Below are 24,675 nucleotides of genomic sequence, written 5' to 3'. Positions count from 1 at the left end.
CGTAGCGTAAAAACATGAATTGGGGAAGTTATGTGAAGGACTACAACTACATCAGCAACGTCTTCCTACAACCATAGTAGTGGTCTGGTGTCAGCTTGATTCTGTTAACAACAACATGAATCCGCAAATCTCCCAAAATGTTGAACCTTTCGCTGAGTGATACCATTAGAAAAGGGGCGCATTTTATACAAAACTCACAAAATCACAGAAAATGACAAAGATATTTGTTCCTTCAAATCCAACACATTTGAAGGAACTTTATGGACCAAATATGGTATCAAGATCAGTGAAGGGAAGTGACAGTTTTCATTCATGTTTAAACTCTCAAACAGCTTTTCTATGTATGATGGGTATTTGCACTTCTGCTTCTCCGCAGCTGTTTTCTGAGGACCTTAACTGTATGATGACATGCAAACTATCCATCCAACACACTAAATCCCAACACTCTTCACGTCCAGTTTGTAAACGGATGTATGAAAAGATTAATAAACCTGTATGTCCTGTGTGCATTTTAGTCAGGACAGGATATATCCTTCACATTCATACCTACGGCCTTGAGAAACACTGCTGCAAACAACACGAGGGCACATTCAGTCGAGCTGATCTAAACTAGGCCAGGCGTCTGTGATTTCCTGCATGCAGAGGAGGGATTAATATACAGGGAGAGGAGGAAGGGCTGACTGTCCTTTCATCATGAAGACAAGACATAATGAAATATGACACTGTCACAGAGTGGTAGAGTATGTTATGGCTACACAGACGCTTTGATGGGACAGGTGTTTTATTTAAAAGAAGAAACAGTGTTATTAAAAAAAAAAAATCCTCCTTTTTGGGAATGTGCCCAGCTCATTTGTTTGCGAATCAAACAATGAAACTTCTAGCCTTTGGAGCCATGAGAAACAAGATACTACTTTTTGAATTGTACAGTCTTGAAATATATACTTTACTACTTACAATTCCTGACACTGCCTTCACTGTTAGTGGATTACCTGATGTAACAGGCTGAATTTAGCCGTTGTCTTACTCCCTCTACATATTCCTATTTTTATATCCGTCTTGTGTAACATCCACTTAAAGGAGTAATCCACGGTGGAGCTCTGATCAGACTTATTGTGTAGTGACTGTGAAAGTGAGACTGAGGGGATGAAGTTATTAGATAGTACTCTTAGTGGTACTGGTGTGACGTGTCTGAAATGTTGAGGTATTTCTCTGTGTAGTATATTTTTAATAGTAGCAGAACTTCCATTACAATACATTACAGACAGTCTAGATTGTTTCGCAATGCATGATGAGCACTAATGATTCTCTACCATTTGCACCGACTGCAAAAGTAAATGCAGTATTTGCTACTGAAATTCATCTCTCTGATCTACTAAGCTGGACATTTGAAGCTGTCTATCAGTCTTTTTAAACAAAATGTTGTTGGTGCTAATAACATTGAGTAATGTGGAAAAACCTCAAATGCAGATGAGAGTAGGAGACTCTGGAAAGAATGTTGTCTTATGATGAAGTATTTGATGACACTCGCTCGAGAAAAAGAGTTAACGTGGAACTGATGCAGCACCGCAAAGGCTTTCCGGTCTGTGTTTTAGCTTCAGGTGTCAACAAATGAATGTGAAAGGAGGTAATCAAACTTGGCAGGTCGGATATTTGCAGATATTATTGGCCAGTCTGTAGCAATGTGAGTCTTTTTATTTTTTTACCTTCTTTTTGCTGCAGTAGATTTGCCATTTCTTCTCTGCAGGCAGGGCGAACATGGCTTCCCTGTGCTTCTCTGTGAGGTCAAGCTCATCCTGCAGTGCAAGTGGGGGGAAAATAGCAGAAAAGGTTAAGAAACGTTGGTGAACAGGGTTCAAAGAAAGAGGAAAACTGCTAACTATTAAGTCTTCATAATTCTTTATTGACTGCATGCAGAGGATAATATTCAGTGATTAGAACTGGAGCATCATTCTCAAAACACAGCGCACAAGCCATCAAACCATCACGCTGTAAATTTAGAAAAATCCACATAAATCAGTTCTGCTTTTCCCCAAAACAAAAACGTGCCAGGAGTAGTTTCCCCATAGCTCTGCTCTCAGTTTGAGATCGGTTTGTGCTAAATCTCTTCATGATTAGTGGAATATCCCAGTAAATTCAATATCACTCTGAATCAAATCAGATGTCTTTGCAGGCTTTAGACGTGCGAGTATCGGCGGAGAAAGAGGAGGCGTGGTCTGTCTGCTCCACATGTGGTAACAAACATCTGGAGACAACATGTGTCGCAAAGTACAGATACTTCACAGAGGCACACAAAGGGTGCTGCTGGGAAGTGCTTGGATAACCAGAGAGCTTTCACTGAATGTCTTAACGCAATTAAAACATATCAGCATTTTACATCACGGCACTGGGATGCAGCTAATGGTAGATTTGGGTTAAACCAACACGCAAACACATACTGTTTCCTGCTTTAATCCACAACAGTCAAATCTTAAAGCAGTTCTGTTTATACGAGCTTCATGTGACATGGGTGGTGTAAGTCATGGGAAACCTTTTAAACAGTTTAGCTCCAGGACAGAATACAGTTGATGGTCTCAACACAGCTTTATTTGTTCTTAGCTGCTATTCAAGCAACAAATGATGAGATTAACTTAATGTGGTTCTAAATGTTTTATGGCAACATCATCAGAATTGTCTTCAGGGATATTCTTTGCTAAAGCCATCAAGCCTGTTGAATCAATACATGCAATGATCAAACGTCCTAAAGCGGCTGTGTGGACTATTGATTGAGCCCATGAATTAGGGTCCACATAGTTGCTAGAAAGCCCTGAATGAGAATAAGGCAAACAGTTCAACTGCATATTTTTATTGATTCTTTAGGTCATAAAGAGTGTATTTCGTGCTGCTACAGATTTGCTGTTGTTATGTTTGACTGCCAGTGAGAGTGACTCTATCTCTCTGAATGTAGGACGGGAAAAGAAGCTTTATCTTGATTCGCATTTTTTCCAAAAAAAAAACTCTTCAAATTGGTCTCAAGTTTAAAGTTTGGGTTTAATTGGTTTCACCCGAGCAGATGGACCAAACTTTTTACAGTCTTGCTAAGTTGTTTTTTTTCTGCTTTTATTTATTTATTTATTTTTTTACGGCAAGACTGTTTCGATTATACTCGCACATGGTGGCTCATACAGGGTGAAAAGAAAAACACGTGGCTGTTTTCTTTTGGCAAACAGAGCAACTGAAAGCCTCCTTGTTGTCACACTCAACTTACTCAATTATGTCTTCATAAAGGGTGGTAGACAAAAACAAGCAATTAGCAGATGGAGGAGGCTGAGACATTAAGAGTTCCTGAATGAAGTCTATTGATGTGCAAAAATGTCATGCTTAGATTACTGTGGCAACCACGGGAGTGGAAAATGTGGCGAGAGAGAGAGAGGGAGGACAGGAGAGCATGACAAATTAGAAGTGACAATGACACAGAGGAAGAATAGCAGTCTGGCCCCAAAACTCACAAGATAGTGTAAACTGGGAGGAAGTGACTGTTTGTGAATGTCTTAAAATGTAACAGACAGTGTAAACAATGAGACAAGATTATGTTATAAAGATGTGTTCTGAGTTAACATGTCTTATTGTCTAATGTTTAATAAATGTTGCTAATGCTATGATGTTGGAGAGCCATTCTACAAATTCAAATTTCCTTATAAATTCAGATGAGCAGTTTTTAATCAGATCCGTATTTCTGAAGTGTTTACCTTTTGTCATTTATAAGGCAGGAAAGTCTTTAGATTTCAAAGGGTTTTAAGTTAAAGTTAATTTCATGAACTAAACAAAGAGCTGTCTTTCCACACTATATGTGCTACTTTATTTGCCATATAAGAAACAAATGAAGACAACTCAAAAGTCAATAGATGCTAATTAAATTAGTACTTCATTTTAACAACAGCAACCTTTAAATATAATCACACTATACATCATCTACATGATTAAAGTGAATAAAGTGGTTGTGATAATGTGAATAAATTTGCTTTTGAACACTTATCTTTCCCATCAGATCTGTTTCATACATCTGATGTGATTGAATGAGCTTCATCTCACTCAACACTGCCTCAATAAGGCTTTCTTAAAATGTAAGATTGATTATATTCTCAATTACTGAGTGCAACAGAAATACTTAACAATACCGCAGTCTGTTTGTCAATGTTATTACCTTGTCTGTGGCGTTCAGCATCAACTAAATCAAAATCTACACTGCTTAAAACGTCTCATAAATATATATTTAAAAACAAAAGCTGTGCACTATAGTTTTTGGCAAATGTGAGTAACAACATGAGCAAACAGTGCATTTGATGGGGATTCTTTTTAGCTGCAGATGAACACACATTTGGTGCTCCAGTGAGTATGTACAGCAGCAGGATGTTGTAGGTGGCATTAATTCAAAATAAACTACAGTGGCAACACTCATGGTAAAAAATAAATCATCTAGTCCAACAGCATGGTTCATTTGTGTGTTTAGAATCAGTTCATTGTTGATTTTGGTCTTTTCAAGAAAACATACAGAATGTGATCAAATCCCTAAATGAAAACAAAAGATATTTATTGAAACATTAATTACATGCTTTTTACGAAGTCTTTTTAATTACTCTAATCTGAATTTTCCCTTTAAGAAAAAGCAGAATAATGTCTTACCACCAGCTCGGAGAACATGCCATCCAGCTCATCATAACCTGGCATCGGCAGTGCTGGCTCCATGGCCTGCAGGGCAAAGTCCTCCCGCAGCCTGTAGGTGATCTCCGGGTGATCGCTGCTGTTAAAACAGCAGAAGATGAAGGAGAGGCCACCGCGACCACCGCCGCCGCGTTTCCGAGGAGCCATGGCTGTCCAATGTTTCTGTCTGGTCAGGTAGGGAGGTTGGGAGGCTCCCTTAGGGCCTCTTTACAGCCTCCTCCACCTCAGAGTTTGGCCTCCGTCAGAGAGTACTGTGGACATGGACACAATGAGTTTTTAACACAAAGGCAGGACTGGTCTCACACAGCAGACAGAAGTTTGTTAAATGGCACTCACAAAAATCAAGCAGTGTTTTCTCGGAGACGGACTGAATGGCACTAAATACAAATACTTACTGTTCTCTTAAACGAAACTCAAAAGAAACAACACAGCACAGGCACATTGTCATAAGAACTCTTACTTATTAACAGCTGCAGGACGCAAAGTCTATCAAGGTTAAGTTTGCCACACTGTCTGCCCCTGGTAAACGGTTAATGAAGTAGGGGCATAATTTTCGAAGGGAAAGTACGACGGACCGAATCACTGAGAGCAGGCAATGAAAAATTCAATTATATCGTTTACACAATAGGGCCCCGTGAGAGTGTGACGTTTGAAATGGAGACTATAATTTGCCAGGATTAGTGTATTCAGGCCTTTTCATCTCCCCTTCCTTCCTATTCAGGATCAGCTTTCCTCTAAAGAACTAACAAGCAATGATTAGAAGGGTGTGTTTACAATGACCATGGTGTGAGAGGTGTGAGAGGCTTCTGATGAAGGGCTTGGTCATTGTGGCCAAAGAGCAAAAACAGGTGACAACTCATAGTCAACCGCCCTGATAATCAACATCAACAGATGTTTCATCACCGACTCTGACTCGATGATTACATGATTAGAAATTTGGTGTGGTCTCCAGCAGCTGCGAACTTTATCACTAATGTAGGAAATGTGTGCAATCCTGTTGGACTATTGCCACTTCTGCCCTACCCCTATATCGCACATAAAAAAAAGCACAGAGATCAGCTGTCATAAATGAACAGCATTGACGAGGAGGGTTGAGCACATTACACAAAGTTTTGTCCTGTCAGGTGAAGATTCAATGTGCCATACTCATCACCATATAAGTAGATTTCCAAATGCTTAGGGGAGTGTTGGTTGTTCCACCACTTTGGTCCAGACTAAAATATCTCTGTAACTTGATGGATTGCCATAAAACATGGTTCAGACATTAACAGTCTCCAGAGGATAACTCCTATGGATTGTGGCGATCCCCTGACTTCATCTAGTGTCACCATGAGTTTAACATTTTGAGTGAAATGTCTCAACAACTATTTGATGGACTGCCATGACATTTGGTAAACTCATTCATGTTCCCCTCAGGATAACCCCCAACAACTTCAGTGATCCATGAACTTTTCATCTAGCATCACTGGCAGGATGATAAAATGCTAAACTAAGATGGCAAACATTGCAAAACATGTTAGCTTTGTGACTGTGAGCATGTTGCCACACTAGCTTCAGACTTGAGCTCAAAGCGTTGTTGTGGTGGTAGACCCTTTGTCTTTTGTGTTTAGTGTTACAGTCCTTCTAGTCATCTCTTCAGTGGGCATTTTGACCTGGGATCAGATGGAACTGTACGTGGACTATTTGGTTCTCTGGCTACAACTATTCAAACATCAATAGTGACAGCTAAAAGGTAAGACAGACAGACCTACAGACCTCAAATGTCACAACCAAAAACATGAACAGGATTGATTTGTATCACAGAAGTGGTTTATGCAAACAAAGTAAAAGAGGAGACAGCTGCTGTGTTTGCTCCCAGACCTGCCGGCTCAACTCCAAGCAGGAAAAATGGCATAAAGTGCACAAGACCTCTCTGCTGTCTGGCAAAATAAACATGCGGTGTTCAGAGATCCATGAGGACAGTGTCGTCAGCATGTCACAAAAACAGCTCTGCAGTCTCCTTCCTTGCTGAGCAGAGCGGTGTGATGCCAAGTGTCATAACCACAGAGGCTGCGCTGACCTGCAGGAATTTCTGGACATCTTTTCTTGGTGACCGGCAGCTCGCTGAATATAACCAAGTTCATTTGACTTTTCCAAGTGTTTTCTATAAGGCAGAAGCTTCGCCCAGACAGAATGCATCATAAGCAGCGGGATGCAGTCTATATTTAACATGGTCAGGTCTCATACTTCACTGTAATCAAAGATTGTGGTTCACCAGGCTCAGTGAGCTGAGGCAACGGACGACAGCTGAAGTTATCTCTTCCAAAAAGGAAAGTGAGGACATTTCCTATGGCAATTTTGTCTAAGTAGAGTCATTAAAAAGTCAGTTTTGTGGTCTACCTAAATAAAGTCTGATGCCCTCACTGTCCAATTTTAGTCACTTTTTGGTTCATCTGTGTTTTTTCTATCCAAAAGCTGTACTTTTCTAATTTGGGAGACTTACTAGAGCTGTCGTTGACTTTTTCCAGCCACCAAAAAAACTCAAAATCTGCCATATTATTTCCATATTGCAGGCATTTTTTAAAAAAATCTTTGCTTTAAATATGTCTCTTTTACTATGCTGATGCCAAAAGGAAAGATTTAACAGGTTAATATTTTGTTCCAGTGTAAGCTGTGTGTGTGATTTGTTGGTGAAACACCACTGCAAATTACCATCCGTTTCTTGTAATTACTGGGAAAACTGCCACACAAAACTAACAATGGCCAAATTTATACCATAACTGTTCTCTAAATAAAGACAGAAAATATACCTGTGTATACAAAGTGTAGTGAATGAAAAAGCCTAAGTGTACTACACAGACAAGGTAAGCAAGGCCAAACGGCCACACGTGGGATAAAGTACACAACAGCTCACTCTTACTAACACACTGAATAGTGTATTTATTTTGACACATCCTTGACTTTTCCAAATAGACTACCAGAGGGCCTCAGCAGCAGCTGCCTGGCTTCACGCTCACCATCTATTCTAGCATGAAGAGAAGACGAAATTGAAAGATCTCTTTGACCATATTAGTCCACAGAACAGCCCATCTTTTCCATTAGCTAAAGCAAGCTGTAAACTTTGTATAAACTCGTGAGCCGGAGAGGGACAGAGCTGGTCCCCATCCAGCTACAGGGACCTGTGGATGTGCCACGGCTCAGCCATGTGCAGAGGGCACAAAAAGGCAGACAATAAGGGCAAGAAGCAGGAGCATTTAAGGTCTGAACATACAGACAACGCAGACACTGTGTCACTGTTAAGACTGTGAGTTTTTGCTATAATTGTTAACCTGCGAGACCTGAGTGCGCCAACATTAGCCTCCGGAGGTTGTCTGTCAGACGGTCAAGGCTCCCAACATAACAGAGGCTTGTTAGAACAAGAGGACATTCCTCTCATAGCCAGGTGAGCCTTGTGACCCTGAACAACACCCATACAACAACACAATCCACTGTCACCTGCTCAAACTGAGAAAGAACACAGATTACTTTGAATCTCAAATCAAACATACACAAGTCAACCAGTCATACTAATCCTTAGAAGTGCAAGCAGTAAAAGTTAGCAGAATTAATTGTCATTTCCAAGAATTATCCTTGCAGCAGGCATGTTTGAAATGTTAACAGTCTGCTAGTTGATGATAATGCCATGCAACAGCTGCACTTTCCACATAATCAAGAAGAATGCTGTTTATACAAACGTAAATCAACTCCTCGACTGTACTAGAGAAACATCATGACCTCTGCTGCTTACAGTATAAGGCAGATTCTTTTGTACCCCTTCATTCATACACATCCAATAATTAAACCCACCTACCCATATTCACGCAAACACTTCTGTCTCTGTCCCTAAAAGACTGCTACAATTGCTGGCTTTGTTGTTTTCGTGAACATTGTGGTTTAGTGGGTGACCTGGCGCGAGTCCAGACTGTAAAAAAGGATCCCAGAGTTTGTAAAGTGAGTGTGAGCCCGAGCATGGTGCATACCCAGGACCTCTTTATTAAACCTGCACGCGTGTCAGGTTAGCTGGAGAAAAGGCAGAAGACGAGAGGAACGTCATAAGCTAAACACAGAAAGACACTCACATTACTTAACGTGCGAGGAGGAACGAAAAACAGAGCAAGAATTCAAAGATGACCTGACACTTTTCATCCAGCTGTCGTCTTTCAGCTTTACTAAGGCTTCTTTTCCTTTTCTCTGATTTTGTATGTTCCCTTTAACTCATCACTTCAACCTCCTCTACTGTTCAAGCTCACTTCGAGATTTTATTACTTGCTGAATGGCATCAGCGTTGACGGAACACGGCATATGGCAGAAATAATGTGAGTTAGATTTCTGTTCTCCAAAAATTGACAGTCACAATGGCCCTCCTGAGTGAAATTGGTGGCTGTGATAGCAAAAAACTTATAAATATATATAATAATGACAGAAAGTTGAGTACTGAATACTGACAAACATGAAAGAAATTTGTGAAAGAATGCAGTCAAACTACTCAGTGAAACAAAAAGCAGTTTCTGAACCAAATACAAACACATAATCTAACATTAATTCATGCAGTCTATAGTAAAATAATTGCCGTCATCAATAGGTGGCTTTGTGTGTAATTTATAAACAAATGGACTGATTTAAAGCTGATGTTAATACAACAAAAAGTGCCTTACTTGGAGCAGGAATTCAGTCTTGGAGAGTGAACACAGTGGACAGTAGTGTATTGAAAACAGATGTGTGAAATACCTTCTTCTGCACCAGCTGGCATCTCTCAGTGGTTTCTGGCACTGAAATGCACTTTTAATTTTTGATGTCTACAGCCGCTATGGCTGTCTAAATGATCAGGCCCACTGATGATGACTGAGACAAGACACAGCAGAACAGCTCTCTTATGTTTTTAAATGAGTGAAGTAGTTCTACAGCCAAAGGGAAGGGAGGAAACCTTGAGTGAGAATGTGAGTGTGAGAGCAGTAATGTCAATCAATACAAGAGCCCTTTATTATTAGACAGCAGGGTTGCTTCACCTTGAACTGTTTTGAAAAGAGCTGTAGTAGGTCTCTCTTGGGCTCAATTGCCAGTACCAACTTTCTGAAAAGTCCTTGAGCAAGACACCTTCCCTGCTCTACAGACATTGTTCTGTCTGACCCTGACCTCTGGGGAACAAGCAAATGAAAACGAAATTTGCCACAAAAAATTGAATCAAAAAAGTGTCATGTTGCTATTATTATCATCCTTAGGTTATGTCATTCCTCTAAAAGTACAAGTGTGTTAATGCTTTCAATCATCCTGTCACACAGCTGCACAAAAGACAAATAATTTCATGTGTTGCTTGGAGTTTGGCTGCAATGAGAAAGAAATACACTATATAGACAAAAGTATTGGGCCACCTGACCATTACACCAACAGGTACTTTTAATGACACTGTATTCTAAATACGCAGACAGCTTTGCAGCTATAACAGCTTCCACTCTTCTGGGAAGGCTTTCCACAAGATTTTCCACAAGATGTTTCTGTGGGAATTTTTGCCCTTTCATGCAGTAGAGCATTTGTGAGGTCAGGCACTGATGTTGGACCAAAGGACCTGGCTCACAATTTTGGTTCCAGTTCATCCCAAAGGTGTTTGATGGGGTCAGGGGAGGTCAGGGCTTTGTGCAGGCCAGTCAGGTTCTTCCTAACTCATCCCGCCATAGATCTTGCTTTGTGTACTGGGGCACAGTCATGCTGGAATAGAAAAGGGCCTTCCCCAAATTGCTGCCACAAAATTGGAAGCATAGCACTGTCCAAAATGTTTTGGTATGCTGAAGCATTAAGATTTATGTTCACTGGGGGCTCATACAGCATTCGATTTGTACTCTTCAGTTGTTTTCTGACTTTCGAAGCCAGAAGTGACAAATCGAACCTGAAGTCAGAATTTCAACTTGTCAACTGAGTCGACCTCAGAGGACAACAAATTCACAAACCAAGATGGCTCCCCAGAGCGTCGATTGCGAATAAAAGCTGTGGTTTTGCATGTTTTCAGCGTTTTCCTTTTTTTTTGTGTCCAGATGCGTAAGCTGCAGAGTATAGCTGCAGTTATGTTATAGGTGGCCCAGACAGATATTCAGTGCACAGAAATTTAATCTTCTTTTCTGATTTAGGATTTTGGATGGATCAGACTTGCAATTTCATGATCATCACTGCAGCATTTTCAGTGCAAAGCATCATGACAGTGTAGGTAGTGCTGTTTCACACTATTGCACTATATTGCATTTTGCAGTGTTTCTTACAGTGACAAAGGTTTACTTCTATTAAAAAGCCACTGAACACACAGTTTTGGGATTGCAGTGTGCTTTTGGAAACCCCCAAAACTGTTGTGCACTACACTTAGTAATTTATTTTGGATCAATTTGGACAGTTGCATACAAAAGGCTCAGGAGTCACACAGTGAAGGCTAGTGGTAGTGCTTTCATCAAAAACACCAAGCCTGAGCTTGGAGCTGCCAGGCTGAAAATCAATGAGCAACCCAGTATTTGCACACAGAGCGATGGCTTGACCTGTGAAACCCAAAACTGTTTTGACTCAACCAACGCTCACTTGCAACAACAACCAAAAGTAACGAAACAATCCACATTTTTCAATGTAGCTGCACAATGTGTACTATTAAGCTTTTTCTAAGTACAGAAAAACACAAATCTGTCTCATGTTTTTGTCAAAGGCAACATTACTAACTGCTAAGTGAAAGTAGCCTGAACTGACCAACCCATTGATCAACCCGTGCTAATTCTGGAAACTAGTAGATATTTAGCAGTGATTTTCATATTAGTGTTTTCTCTCTGGCTTTGCTATGGTACAAAGGGCACATTGGTTCCCAATTGTCTTGCTCAGATGGATAGCATACATTATGCCAATTACCTAATGGTGACTTAAGCAAACACACGTAGACTTGGAAAAATAACTGAGGCATGACAGAAATGCTGACTGGCAAGTTAAGAGGAGATTAAAATCAATCGCTTGTAAGTGATGGCCAGTCAGACAACAGAGAGATGTCAAAACTGTCCATAGTGTGACAGGAGCAGTGCTACAGTAGCAGAACTGTTCGGCCCTGATGCCTGTGTGCTCATGTGTGCATTTACGTTACAGGATTGTGTGTCATGATATGACAAAGGCATCGCCTCTGGAGCATTAATGTCACATGGCTGAGAGAGTAGTGCTGAAGTGGCTCTCAGATTACAGGATTAACATACAGGGACACAAAGAGAGAGCAGGGAAAGGGATAACAGCACAGAGACAGACAAAGGAAGCAATTCTTCCACCAGATGATACACTTTATACTTGTCTACATGGCTGCAGTTTAAAGCAGTTCAGATCTTTCAGGACTTTGAAGTAGTAGCAAAGTTACGGTGAGCTGTGACTGTAGTGCAAAACCCTGCTGAAAGATATCATGGTAGATTTTCCAGGTTTTATGATGACACTCTGTGTGCACAGTGACACAGTGTCTCTACAGCAACCAATATTGGTTGCTGAACCAATATTGTAACTGGTTGTGCAATTAAACAAACAGATAATACATTCAAACATGAGCTACCTAAACTTCTTTATCAAGTCTGAAGAGTAAGTGAAGTCATTTATCTAGAAAAAAGTAAAATAGTCAGATTCTAGCTTCCCAAATTCAAAGATATGCAGATTTTATTTGCTGTGTATTATTTGGAATCGATCGATGTTGGTGGCATGAAACAAACATCTCCTTGGGCTGCAGAAAACAGTGATGGGCATTTTGCACTGTTTTCTCACCTTTTGCAGACAAAACGATTAATCAAATAACAGAAAAACAATTGGCAGTTGCAGCCCTAATCTGTTTTCAATTTATTGCATTTTGGTGCTGAGTCCAATTTCCAGAGGCTGATGTGACAAACGTTACTACTATTATGAAAAATTCATTGATACTATAATTGTTACCTTCATTATGTTCTAATTCTCTCTGCGCACTGTTTTGAACTTAACAATAAAGCTGAATACTTTCCAGTACACTGTTACCGACACACAGATACTGCAGTATCTGTTGTAACTGAAAGCAGGGAACTCTATTAGCCATGCCACATACACGTAATGTAATTGTTTTCCACATCCTTCCTCATTACGCAGACTCGTGGTCTTCACACGTTTCATCCGGAGACACTGACACAGTCACACTGTGATGAATCTGATTAGACCCGCCTCTGTATCTCCAACCAAACCTGTTTTCAATAGTCACGTAATAATGTGGTCAAAGACAAACAGAAACAGCTGATGAAAGCGAGTAATAAAGAGATGTTTGTTATTGTTTCGTTTCCTGGGAAAGATTCAGTCAACAGTGAATCTAATTTGTGGTACCGTCGAGCTTTTTACAAGCTTCTTTTTCTTTATAAGATGCTCCATTTACTGGCAGGGGTGACATATGTTTCTTTAAACTTCAGTATGTTCTGCAGAGAACTAGAAAATGTACTTCTGACCCATAAAGATACTGAATGATTTGAACAAATGTGCAAGACCTCCAACAACTGTGAGGAGTATTCAAGATCATGTAATTATCTATGGTCACAGATTAGATGGAGAAATAACTCATTTTTATAAGATATAAAATGTAGCACTCAGTCTTATCTAAAACACACTGAACTGTTCCATGCCTTAAAAAGTAATCCTGTGGTATTCCCCTTTAATTCTTACATGAATGAATAATAGCACAAAGCCAAAAAAATGTACATTTAGGATTGGGGAGTGCGTGGCTGAAATGTAGGGAGGACAAAGATTAAAAATCAGGTTAAAGGCTGCTGCTCTTTCCACAGGCAAGGTTGCCAAACTTGTTCTGCAGACAAACTCCAACCCCCCACTCATAACATGTTAGCATTCTTCCTCGGGTCAACCCTTCAAGTGGAGGTTAGACTCGGGGCAAAGAGGGAAACTACTCTAACACGCGACAATATCCTTGCCAGGGTTTTAGCTTAGTCATCTGGGTTCAGTTTGTTGGCTGGGTTTCAAACCAGTGGAAAAAAAAAAACAACAAAACTTTAAAAATAGCTCATAAAATAAGTAGCTTCATAATAGTGAAAAATATGAACAAAACAGCTAATGTTTTACACACAGCAACATAGCAGCATTGAAGTTGATACTGCAAACAACTTGCTTATTTCACAACAGCAGCTTAACTTTCATGATGTGTGTTTGTCATTCAGGTTCAAGTTTGGGTTATAAATTATGAGGCTGTTTCATTCATTTGCAATTCTGATTAGTATCAACTATGTTTTCGATGTTCTGTATGTGCAGTTTATTCAGTGAGCAGGTGGAGGGAAAATGCTGTGTATTATTATTAAGAATGGGGAATCAAGAGCTTTCAAAGTTAGCTAAAACCAATGCATAAAGTGCAGAAATAATTTGCTGAAAATAATCAATAAGTTGTTAAAGTAGTTCAAAGTAATGGATAGACATAGGCACATTCCACTGATGTAGATAATCAATAAGCCAACAGACTGTCTCCACATTGCTGTGTCAGCATTGGAGAAAAGTCTGTCTGCACCCATTATCATTCTGGTGTAGGGGGAAGAAGAAAACACACTTATTTCCCAAGACCAGGGTGCTATGATGCCCCTGCAAAAGTGTCAGGGGGGACATCACTTGTTTTGCACATATGGAGGCAAGCTATGACACACAAAATTCTGAGCCCCCACAAAAGCAATGGCAGCTATCTTTTGTACCTATGGCAACCAAGTTTAGATTAGGGTGAATTGCTATTTTCAGCAAGTAGGTACTGTAGCGATTCTGAAAATGGTAACATGCAGATAGCAGAGGGGGAGGAGAAAGCCACCTGAAATAGGTAGCCAATGGCAGGCTTACACCAGCAGTCTCAATATGGTGAGTCAGGCTAGCCAAGAACTATGCGTATAAAGTGAATCAGTACCATCATCAAATTAGAGTCATCATGGTTGTATTTGTGCTTCAATCAACATCAAAGATTTGACAGTTAGAAGATCAGTGTCAATCTATATTAGCAGAAAATGACAGGAAGCTGGAAAATAAGATAAACTGCTGGGTAAGAAAGATAAGAAAACCTAAAGCTTTGCTGGCTGAGAGCATATATCAAACAGCACCAACAGCCATCATCTCTGATCTCCCTCTGTGTGGCGGAGGGAACGGTAAACATTATCATGTGCACCACAGCTGGGCACAGTCCAATATTGGTCACAAATATATTTCTCAGTAATAAAACGGATAACCTCTCAGATCATCAATAATGGGGCGTGGAGAGCATCACAATCTCTTCTAGGATACCCTGAGCTGCAGCCTGTCCTTTATAAATCCCTACCTCTTCCTCAGTTGCTATGGTAACCAGAGCGGTGGGTGACGGGTGCAAGCTGGGTGGGTGGGTGATTTAATGTAAGCCCCTTCCACCACACATTACCCTCCTTTTTAATCTGCTCTGGATGTTTATAGGGGAGAAAATAGGATTGTCTCTCTAATTCAGTGCACAAAAACAAATAGCAAAACCATTAAGGATTACAGGGTAAAATTTAGCTGGCCATCACTCAGAAGCACCATGAAATCCTGCAAGGAGTTACAAAGAGTAGCTGTCAGTGCTTTGTAATACATCAGTCTGTACTGTATTTACATGCGATGTAGAGTATACATGGCCTCTTGAGAGAAGCTAAAGGGTGGAACGTGAGAAGGATGGGCAGCGACAGGAAATGAGCGAGGTGAATGAGCAGACCCCTCTTTGCTCAAGGTGACTTTCCTTTTCATTGACTTGATTATCTGCACTCCGCCCCCATCATGGAAAAAAGTATGCCATCCTCTCTTTCTCTCACACTCACTTGACACTGATAACGGGCTGCATTTGCCAAACCACTAGTGGGAGGCACCAGCCTGTAGCCTCTGTGTGTGTGTGTGTGTGTGCACATATTTCTACCACCGCCTCACCCATCTACAGACCAGCCTTGTCATTATGGGGCATTCCCCGTACACACAGGACGACTCTCTCACCACAAAATCAGCCCCGGGGCCCTCTCGGAGCACACCGTCATCCTCCCCTCCCCCTGGTTACTACAGCAACACTGTTTTCCGCACCGACACCTCCTAATTAGACAGACATGACACAATCACCTACGTCTCAGTGAGAGGAATCCAGTCTGTGTCCTGGGGAGTGATAAAGCAAACCAGCAGCCCCAACTCCCGTCATGCACTCACACAGATAGCCTTGGACTATCTACCGGTCACATGCAGTCCACACACACAGACACACAAATTCCAATCAGCAGATAGCCGGCTCCTGCATTCATTTTCCTTGCACTCATTTGATTACGGGGTAGAACAGGCAGATTCATTGAGCTTGTCTTACCCTATCCATGAGAGAGAGCTCACCTCTGTTCTGCTCTGAGCATTCCCTTTATATCCTCAATTCACTGCGGTGTCTGTCCCGCTTTCTGCACTGTCGACAGAAAAAACGATGCTCGCACACAACAAGCAGCGGAGCATTTCCTGCATAAGGTATGTAATCCACGCAGGTTCAAAGTCGTCGGGTTGGAGTACCTTGAAACCTCAGAGCTGTCAAAATCAGCTGAGAAGAAAATCCCATTTAGACAGAGACTGCTTTTCTCTGATGGCACAGGGGCGGACAAGGGATGAACTCGCCATACAGCACGAGCTGCTTTTTGAGCTGCTCTTGCAAACAGCCAGCTGGTCAGCGAGAACTTCTCCTTGGCGTATCCACTCCCTCCCTAACCCAGTTCCCTCTGCCTTTCTCTGCAGAATGCTGAGGGGGCAGAGGGGACAGGCACAGATGTTACTGGCTCCAGGCCACACCCCTTTTCAACACTCCCAGTCCTAATAGGATGCAGCCGAGCTGTGGCCACCGCCCAGCTCTCCCCCTCCCCCTCATACACTGGGCTTTGGACAACTTGTTTAGGGTTTGTTTGGAGAGGGTCTGTCTGGAGAGCTGCAGGAGGGAAACAAAGCTAACGTGTAAGACCTATGTGTTGTAAATGTGGGTGTGAGACGAGAGGCAGTGAAAGTGTGACAAGACTAGTGAATAAAGTAATGTCCAAAACATAAATTAAGAAAGAGAACAGAAGAGTTTGACTATTTCCCATCCTCTACATTTAAGTCCTCCTGTGTGTAATAAAAACACATTCAGCACACATTCCCTCTGAACAGTCTGGCAGTAATGGAACAACTGAGAAAATATCCAGAGGATTTTAATCTAAACAATTCCAGACACTCCCGCATGATTTACAGCACAAGCATCACTCCTGCATCTCAGCTAATTACTGACTCACAACATCCAGCATCCATAAACATTCCTTCATTGCAACATTGTGATATGTTTTTTTGGACTGAATCAACACCACAGTAAGGAAAATGAACAAGGAATTTGGTTTTCTGTGGAGGTTTCCTTGTCGACGACAGCAGAGAAAACATTTCACTTAAAAGAAATGTACACAACATCGCAGATATTTTGCTGCAAGATTTCACACGAGAAATTTTAATACAATAATGTACTAATTCAGTCACTCATTTCATACATGACTTTTCCAAGTAATTTGAAGTGATAAGTCAAAGTCACAATCTGTGGATCTGCTTGTCACTAAGGGTATGTGAAGTTTGGAAATGGAAGTACGACGACATAAAATGCTGCGACCTTTACAATTCCTCTGAAAGGTAAATTGATACACGATTTCAAGATCGACCAAGATCTATGGTCATCAGATTACCCACCAAACGTGAATATTAACCCTGTAGTCAAACGTGAATATTAACCCTGAAATCTGAGCCAAACAACTTTTTTTAATTTTTAATTATGATGAAAACATTCACACTTCAACTCTCATGAATGAAAATCTCACCAGAAACATGAACATGAATCACCCAACGTGAATCATGGAGAAAACCAGTTTCAGTTCAAATACATCAGTTGAGCTCATAAATTTCAATAGATCTGTATGGGCTAAAATGAAGCTGTAAATCAGATCCTTTCTTTAGTGAACTTTACTGTGTTTTGTCCAGTAAAGAACAAAACATTAAATTGTTCCACAGAGTATTCTATTTATCCAAATCATATCAATGTTATAAGCTTATAAACTTTGTAGTATTGAATCAGGACCTTTAGTATTTGGATCAAGAAGCTCACAGATGTTAGTGGTGGAAGTTAAGAAGTTAGAAGTTGGGAAGTTAGTGGTGGAAGATAGAAGGCTACAGCTGTTACTTCATTGGGTCTGGTACATATTTAAGTTATTTAGGTAATACTCTATAACTATCAGATCAGACTCTGTATTGGCAGACCCAAAATCAAAGGACCTGGATATGGATCGGGGTCAAAAAAAGAAGTTACATGAGAGGGGTGTTGATTCAATGCTGAGGTAATTCTTGAGGCTGCAGCATCCAAACCAATCAAACCAATTACTGCTTTGTCGGTTTCCAGTAATACAGGGGGTGAGAAAAAAATAGACATGTTCTCATAGAAAGAAAACAGAAGTTATGTAGCTGATTCAGGCCCTACAGGTTTGGGTGCAGGTGTTGACAAAATAGGAGTCACCTGTCATTAACTTCCTGTTCTTCAGAAATGAGTCAGGCATTACAGATGGCTATTACGTTAACAAGACGTCATAGTGCTTTAGGTGTACATTTTGTTTTTCAACATAGTTTTGACTGTTCAGGAAATGTGGCAGAAACAGAGTGGAGTATCACATGTAGTGTGACTGTGATTGTAACTGACACTATGGATTTACAACACTCGCCAAGAAAAGTCTGGACTCTTGTCTGCCAAAGGGAAGTCACAAATCAAATTTAAAAGCGAAATACAAACTTTTTCCTTAACAGCTGTGAGCGAGCATTCTGCAAAGTTCAGTATTAGAAATGCCTTCACTTTACCCCTCAGCAGCACAAAGCAACCACATTAATTAATACGACTGTGCTGTTTGAAGGTCAATAAGGTCCCTTTACATGATTTTTGGTTTATTAAAACTTCAAACAGCTGCCTCTCTTTGGAGATGCCAACGTGTAAAGGTGCGTGCAGCTTTAAAATTTCTGGACCACCGCCAAGTCACGTCATGCTAGCCTGACAATCTTCTAAAGCACTGAACCTTCCGGACTAGACTGTGGTTTTATCCAAGACAACAGGCGTATGTGAAACAGTTGATCTCTACAGGGTGGTGTTACAGACATCAGTGGCGAGCTGAACTGGTGCAGTCATGAATGGATAACAGTGGAAGCTGCATGGTCCTGGGTAGTTGCCTCTATAAAGAATGTCATGCAGCTGGAACAACAGACAGGTCCTGGTTCTCATGGAGGACTTCTGTTCTGGTGGAACGGATCATCCGTGTCAATAAAAGCCAGGACTGTTGTTTTGCTGACCTCAATAGCCCCAGGTACATACAACAGGAAATGTATGGGACCCTGTATGGTGACACTTTCATTAAAGGCCTCAGTTGAAAATAAATTTGCATCTTTACATTTTAAAGTGAGAAGTAGCTAAGCTGCCCAACATGTCCTACTACAAGTACTGAAACAGAAATTGAAAACATGTGTGTTTGTGTTTGTAGCTCTCCAAACATTGCCTTTTTGACACCATATTTGACAGATAATAATGAATTTCCCTAAGGATCAATAGAGTATCTATCTATCTATCTATCTACATTACACTATTTACTGTTGTATATATACTTTTTATATTGCCTTGGATATATATATATTCTATATATGCCACTTTTTATTTAGCTATTTTTAACATTTTGTTTAGCTTGTTGTGTGTATTGCTGCTTCTGCACTGCAATTTCCCAGCCTGGGATCAATAATCTATCTATCTATCTATCTATCTAAGTTAAAAGTTGAATCTGTTGATGGTTGTAAGTCAATTTGTGGTGATACAAGTACACATGGAAACTTGATTGGCTGCAGACTGTGGGTGACTCTGAAAGTTACAGCTGTGAATACAAGCTCGTTGACCGAGTTTTTCTGGTTTTATACGAAATAAAAGGACTGAAATATTCTGTTTAACATGTGAAACATGGGGCCAGTAAATAGCCACACACAAGAACAAATAGAAGTAGTGACAAAGAAATGTATCCAGAGAGAAAGTGAAGCATCTGAGTTGAGCAGAAAGTTCTGCTGCATGCTAATGATAAGTATATTCTTAGCAGAATCATGACTGACAGCCCCTAAATAAAAAAAAAAAAAGTTTTTCAGACTGCTGTGAAGGAATGTGTGAAGGGGGAATGTTATATTATGGCCCCTGTCATGTGGTGGAAGGCAACAGGGCTACACCGTACATATGTTCCTTTCAGGGTGGGGCTATATCCATAAATTCCACTCATGCAGCCCTTCCCTTGTACAAGACCCTAACGATCACATATTAAATGCCAGGATTAGAAAAGATCTTGCTGGTCCCTGCCCACCCTCTGGAAGGCTTGTAATTACCCACTGGAATAGAAAGATCCATCCCAGAAGGACCACGCGACTTTCTGCATCCATTAATCTGTCAAACACAACCAAGCAACTGCAAACATGAAAAGGAAGTCCAAGTAAGGATACAACACTTTACAGTGTTGTGAGAGAAAACAGCAAAAGAGGAAAGTCTTTTTAAAAGAGAACAGATGTGGCAAATTGTAGCTTGTGGTCAGGAGATAGTGACATTAGCCCAATAGTAGGGATGGGCTTCTTCAGTTAATATGACACGGCTGCAGTACCCACATGATGTTTTCTCTTATCCTCGATGAACAGACAGTCAAGCCCATATTTCCTGAAGTGAAAAAAAAAAACACTAACATGATGAAAGATGTGAATTTTCCAAAGTTTGGATTGGTGGCAATTACTCATGACATGTAACCATTCAGATAGTTTTGTGTGCAGAATACTGTGTGACCACAGTCTGTTGTGACTACAGACCAAGAGAGGAGACTGCATCAAAGCAGATTTTTAATTTATTTATTTTATTTGCAATCGCATTAAAAAAATAAAATAAAATATAGATAATCAGGTCTAATAATCGCCCAGCCCATAATCAGTCTTTAACTGCAGGAAAAACTGGTATTTTGTCAAAGTCTGAGCTTCACCAAACTTTCGAAAACATGCTTGTTTTTTTAAGTAGTTTCTTTGCTGAGTCATCCAACAAAAACAAGGCTATTTTTCACCTGGTGTTGACCACTTCAAACATCCACTAATCTCTCATTTAGAGTCGAAATGTACTAAAACAAACATGTACTAAAACAGATCACTTGACATGGAAAGTAATTACCCAGCATTTTAGTAAAATAAACAAGTGTGATACTTTCTAAACTGTAAATTTTATCTACTTCTTTTTTACCCTCAAATGTTACATTTACTTCTTTATTCACAGGAAAAAAGACCCATTCAGAAGAAGTGGAAGACACTGCTGCAATAATATTATAAAGCCATCAGCTACAGCTGCAGCGAACGTGCTTGTAACGGATTGACAGAATTTGAGGGTTAAAAGGCTGTGGCTTAATTCGTTGATCCCTCCAGATGTAGGCCAGGCTCACTGCACTAAGAAACCAGTGGTTAAGGTTTCTAGCAGGGAGATAAGATAGAAGACAGCAGAGTATTAGAGAAGAGGTGGCATATAAACAAACAAACAAATGAAACAGAGTAACGTTAATCCGACATAATCCAATCAGTGTCCAGTCTGCTATGAGGGTGAAGACAGCTTCAAAGTATCATGTGACTATTAGCTAATATCACACATGGACGCTCTGAGAATTAGTTCACCAGACTAAATCCATGTGCAAAGGTCTGAGGTCTCGGCCTCATCTTTGACCACCGACACAGATGCGATTTTGGCTTGCAGCCAGTCGGACACGACTGACCGAGTAGCACAGAGGCAAAGTCTAAAACGAGTCCAAGCTGATATACAGAGAACGGCCATCTTGTGAGGATGGATGGCTGAGTTACAAGCTGCTTATCTCTATGAGTGTGTCATAGTCTCAGCAGAGAAAAAAAAAAAAACCTGTGACCAGATCAGCCAGAACAAAATATTAAAGCTAGCAAAATCTGCTGGGAACCATAAACAAGAGCAGGTCAGCACAATGAGATATGAAACCAAAAAACAAACAAAACGGATGTTTGGGGACGTTAACAAGGACACCTGCTCTTAAACAGGATCGACCTGACAGCTCCTGCCCTGTGGCGTCTTAGCTATTAGCTGCACAAGCGACACAGACAACACTGCATCCAGGGTAGCAGTACAGAGCACACAAAACAACCTTAAATGACACCATATGTCAAGGTATAGAGCTGAAACATGAACCCGTTGTTCTAGTGGATCACCTGAAAAATTATAACAGTGGCAAAAGTGTAACAAGTTACATAACTGTGAGAGAAGAAAGAAATATGGGCGCTGACGACGGTCGCCGCTAAAGGCTGTAATACAATCACTCCTAGGGAACATTTAGCTGTTGACGCAGCTGGTTTCGTCTGACTGCATGGCTGTTTTGACGGCTTTTCTACTGTAATGTTATTGCACAGATATGTTATACTGTGGGAACCTGCTCGTTGTAGCAGCGGCCTAAAAATGCTGCTCAAGGAAACCAGGACACCTTCTGTTCCTGGGGGGGAAGACGGCGCCTATTGTGGCTTATCTTTCAGATAAAAAGAGAACATTTTCTAACTGTCAATAAACTGTATCAGGAAAGATTGAAGATAGCAGATTCAGTCTATGACCAGGCTGCGATTCATTACTTTGGGCTTTCATGAATGTTATTTGTAAGGAGTCACAACATGCTTCACAACGAAACCACAATGCCTTTTTTAAACAATCATAAATTCAATAAGAATGTGCATGACTGACATTACTGGCTCCAGGCACGGCAACTCAGTTAACAGTAAATTACATTACTGTGTTAAAAATACCAATGCCATTTCAGCTTAGGAGGTATACAAACAAAAGGGGAGAGGGGGAAACTGATAAACCACTGACAACCCGTGCATTTATTTCCATATATTATGCAAAAGATGATCTTGAACAAAGGCAGCAAGTCAACTCTATCCATGATCAGGTTCAGAGACCGAAAACTCTCAATCCTTTCCTGTTGTGAACTTCTGAATTAATCAAGTTGCATCAATTTATGAATGAAACAAAGACAAGCAATATAGCCTAAACATATTTTTCTGTCCTTGCTCTCTTTCTTGACAACTTGTCGGAACTTGAGCGTGCTTTCTGGAGGGCGGGGCGGCATTTTAAGAGCAGGATAAAGCATGCCGTGATCTGGCACTGTCTGCAGCTGAATCTGATATCCGTCGGCTGTTTCAAGGCCTGATACGCATGCTTTGGTTTGTGTCTGAGGAAGAAACATGTTGGCATCTGACCCGTTCCAGTCGAGGTAATGACTCAAATGCAAGTGCGCATGTAACTTCTGAAATGCTCCGCTCAGTACTTCTAAAGCCTTAATACATACCCTCGGGGTTTGAGATTAGAAAACTGGGGTGTGTGAGGTTGTAGTTGAGGTTTTGTCTGGCATAGATGTCAAAATAAACTTTCATATTTTGGCAACATCAAAGCTTCAAAACAGATAAAGCATCATTCTCGGATGCTGCCACAGCCCCCCTTTTGACCTCTTTATTCACATGCTCTGGAAGGTAAAAAGTATAAGAAATGATCTGGACTAGTCTTTAACAACTGCAATGCTGGCTTACAGGCTACGTAGCAAAGCTCTATTGGTGAGCGTGACACTGTTGTCTTTGATATGCTGAACACGTGCTGGCTTTCAGTGATTGAGCTGTGATTACCATAACCACACGTAGCAGCCTGAACTGATGACTAAAGAAAATTTTCTGCCCGATCTACTGCTGGCATCCAACCAGCTGGAACCTCTCATGCAACACTATCAAACAGAACACGTTAAGACAGAGGCTCACAAACCCACCAAAACTACAAATTCATACAAAATTCTTATTTCTAGAACCTCTGCTTTGGGAATTAACATTAATAAATGTGACCTAGACAAAGAGGATAGAGGCGAGTCAGGATTGAAACATGACTCCCACTTGGCCCATAAAACCCCCCTTCCATCCTCCCAAACCAGCATCTCGGTTATGGGACTCCCCCACACATGTGCGTGCTTGCACACACACACGCGCACGCACACACACACACACACACACACACCAGGACCCACATGCTGCCTTTGTTTGAACCCAGCATGGCTACACTCTTTCCACATCTTGCGGCTGAGGCACACAAGTAATTAATTTTGGTGCTCATTGTCATGATAATCTTAGGTTTGCCTCAGTTCTCTCAGTCTGGCAAGAGAACAGTCACTTTCTAACTTTGTTAGCTACAACTGAATACCACTCCGAAGAAGGAAAAGCACAGCGAGGCTATTAATTAAAAAACTACACAGGCTGAAAAAAATTAAGTGATTAAAAGACTTCAGTCAGAAAACAAAACCAAGCAAGCAACTATAAATATAGCCCCTCATGTGACATACTGTAACAGCCTGAGACAATTATGTCAGTCCAAATTACAGCCACTCAACCAGGAAACACTATTTCCCAAAGTTGAAATGTTTATTAGACTGCATGTATAACTGTGTTGAGCTTTGAGTGAAAATCCTTTAGTTTACAATTCCAACTGTACAACTCTGTCACCTCTTAACATATATTCAAAGGAGATATCAATTATTCTGCAGTGTGATCTTATTTCAGGCAAACCACTTTTCATTAACAAGATTTATGGCTGTGCAATATGATAAAGCTGGTAATACAAAAAAAAAGAATAATAAAGAAAACCAAGTCTTTATTTTGGGTCTAGGTTACCTGGTATTGATTCATAATGTGTCAAATATTTTGTCACACAAGGTGCTGCACTTTACACATTATAGCTCTGATTATAAAGTCATCACCTCTTTAACAGTCTCATAAAAGAAACTATCTCAGCAGGCATCAGAAGTAGCACAGTTTGTGCTGTGCTCTTGAGGGTGCAACACTGCAGCAAGTTCAGATCGGCCCAAAAATAATTTCATA

At 40.7% G+C, this 24,675-nt stretch overlaps 1 protein-coding gene across 4 annotated transcripts in view; it reads right to left on the bottom strand.

Moving 5' to 3' along the window:
* Nucleotides 1–24,675, bottom strand: part of LOC124050875 (disheveled-associated activator of morphogenesis 1-like) — a 43,819-nt gene that overhangs the window by 14,125 nt on the left and 5,019 nt on the right. For 2 of the 4 annotated variants that reach the window (XM_046373815.1, XM_046373818.1), the window contains exons 2-3: nucleotides 4,660–4,949; nucleotides 1,704–1,793 (exon numbers count right to left, since the gene is read on the bottom strand). In XM_046373815.1, coding sequence (XP_046229771.1) covers nucleotides 1,704–1,793; nucleotides 4,660–4,845 — 276 coding nt within the window. In that variant the 5' untranslated portion in view covers nucleotides 4,846–4,949. Of the gene's footprint in view, nucleotides 1–1,703; nucleotides 1,794–4,659; nucleotides 4,950–5,034; nucleotides 5,700–16,065; nucleotides 16,554–24,675 lie in introns of those variants that run through there. The other 2 variants (XM_046373816.1, XM_046373817.1) reach the window with 2 other exon arrangements.

The sequence above is a fragment of the Scatophagus argus genome, chromosome 19 (assembly GCF_020382885.2).
Source record: "Scatophagus argus isolate fScaArg1 chromosome 19, fScaArg1.pri, whole genome shotgun sequence".
Taxonomy (NCBI): Eukaryota; Metazoa; Chordata; class Actinopteri; family Scatophagidae; genus Scatophagus; species Scatophagus argus.
Note: the sequence above shows the minus strand (reverse complement) of the source record. Positions and strands in the feature narration are given on the sequence as shown.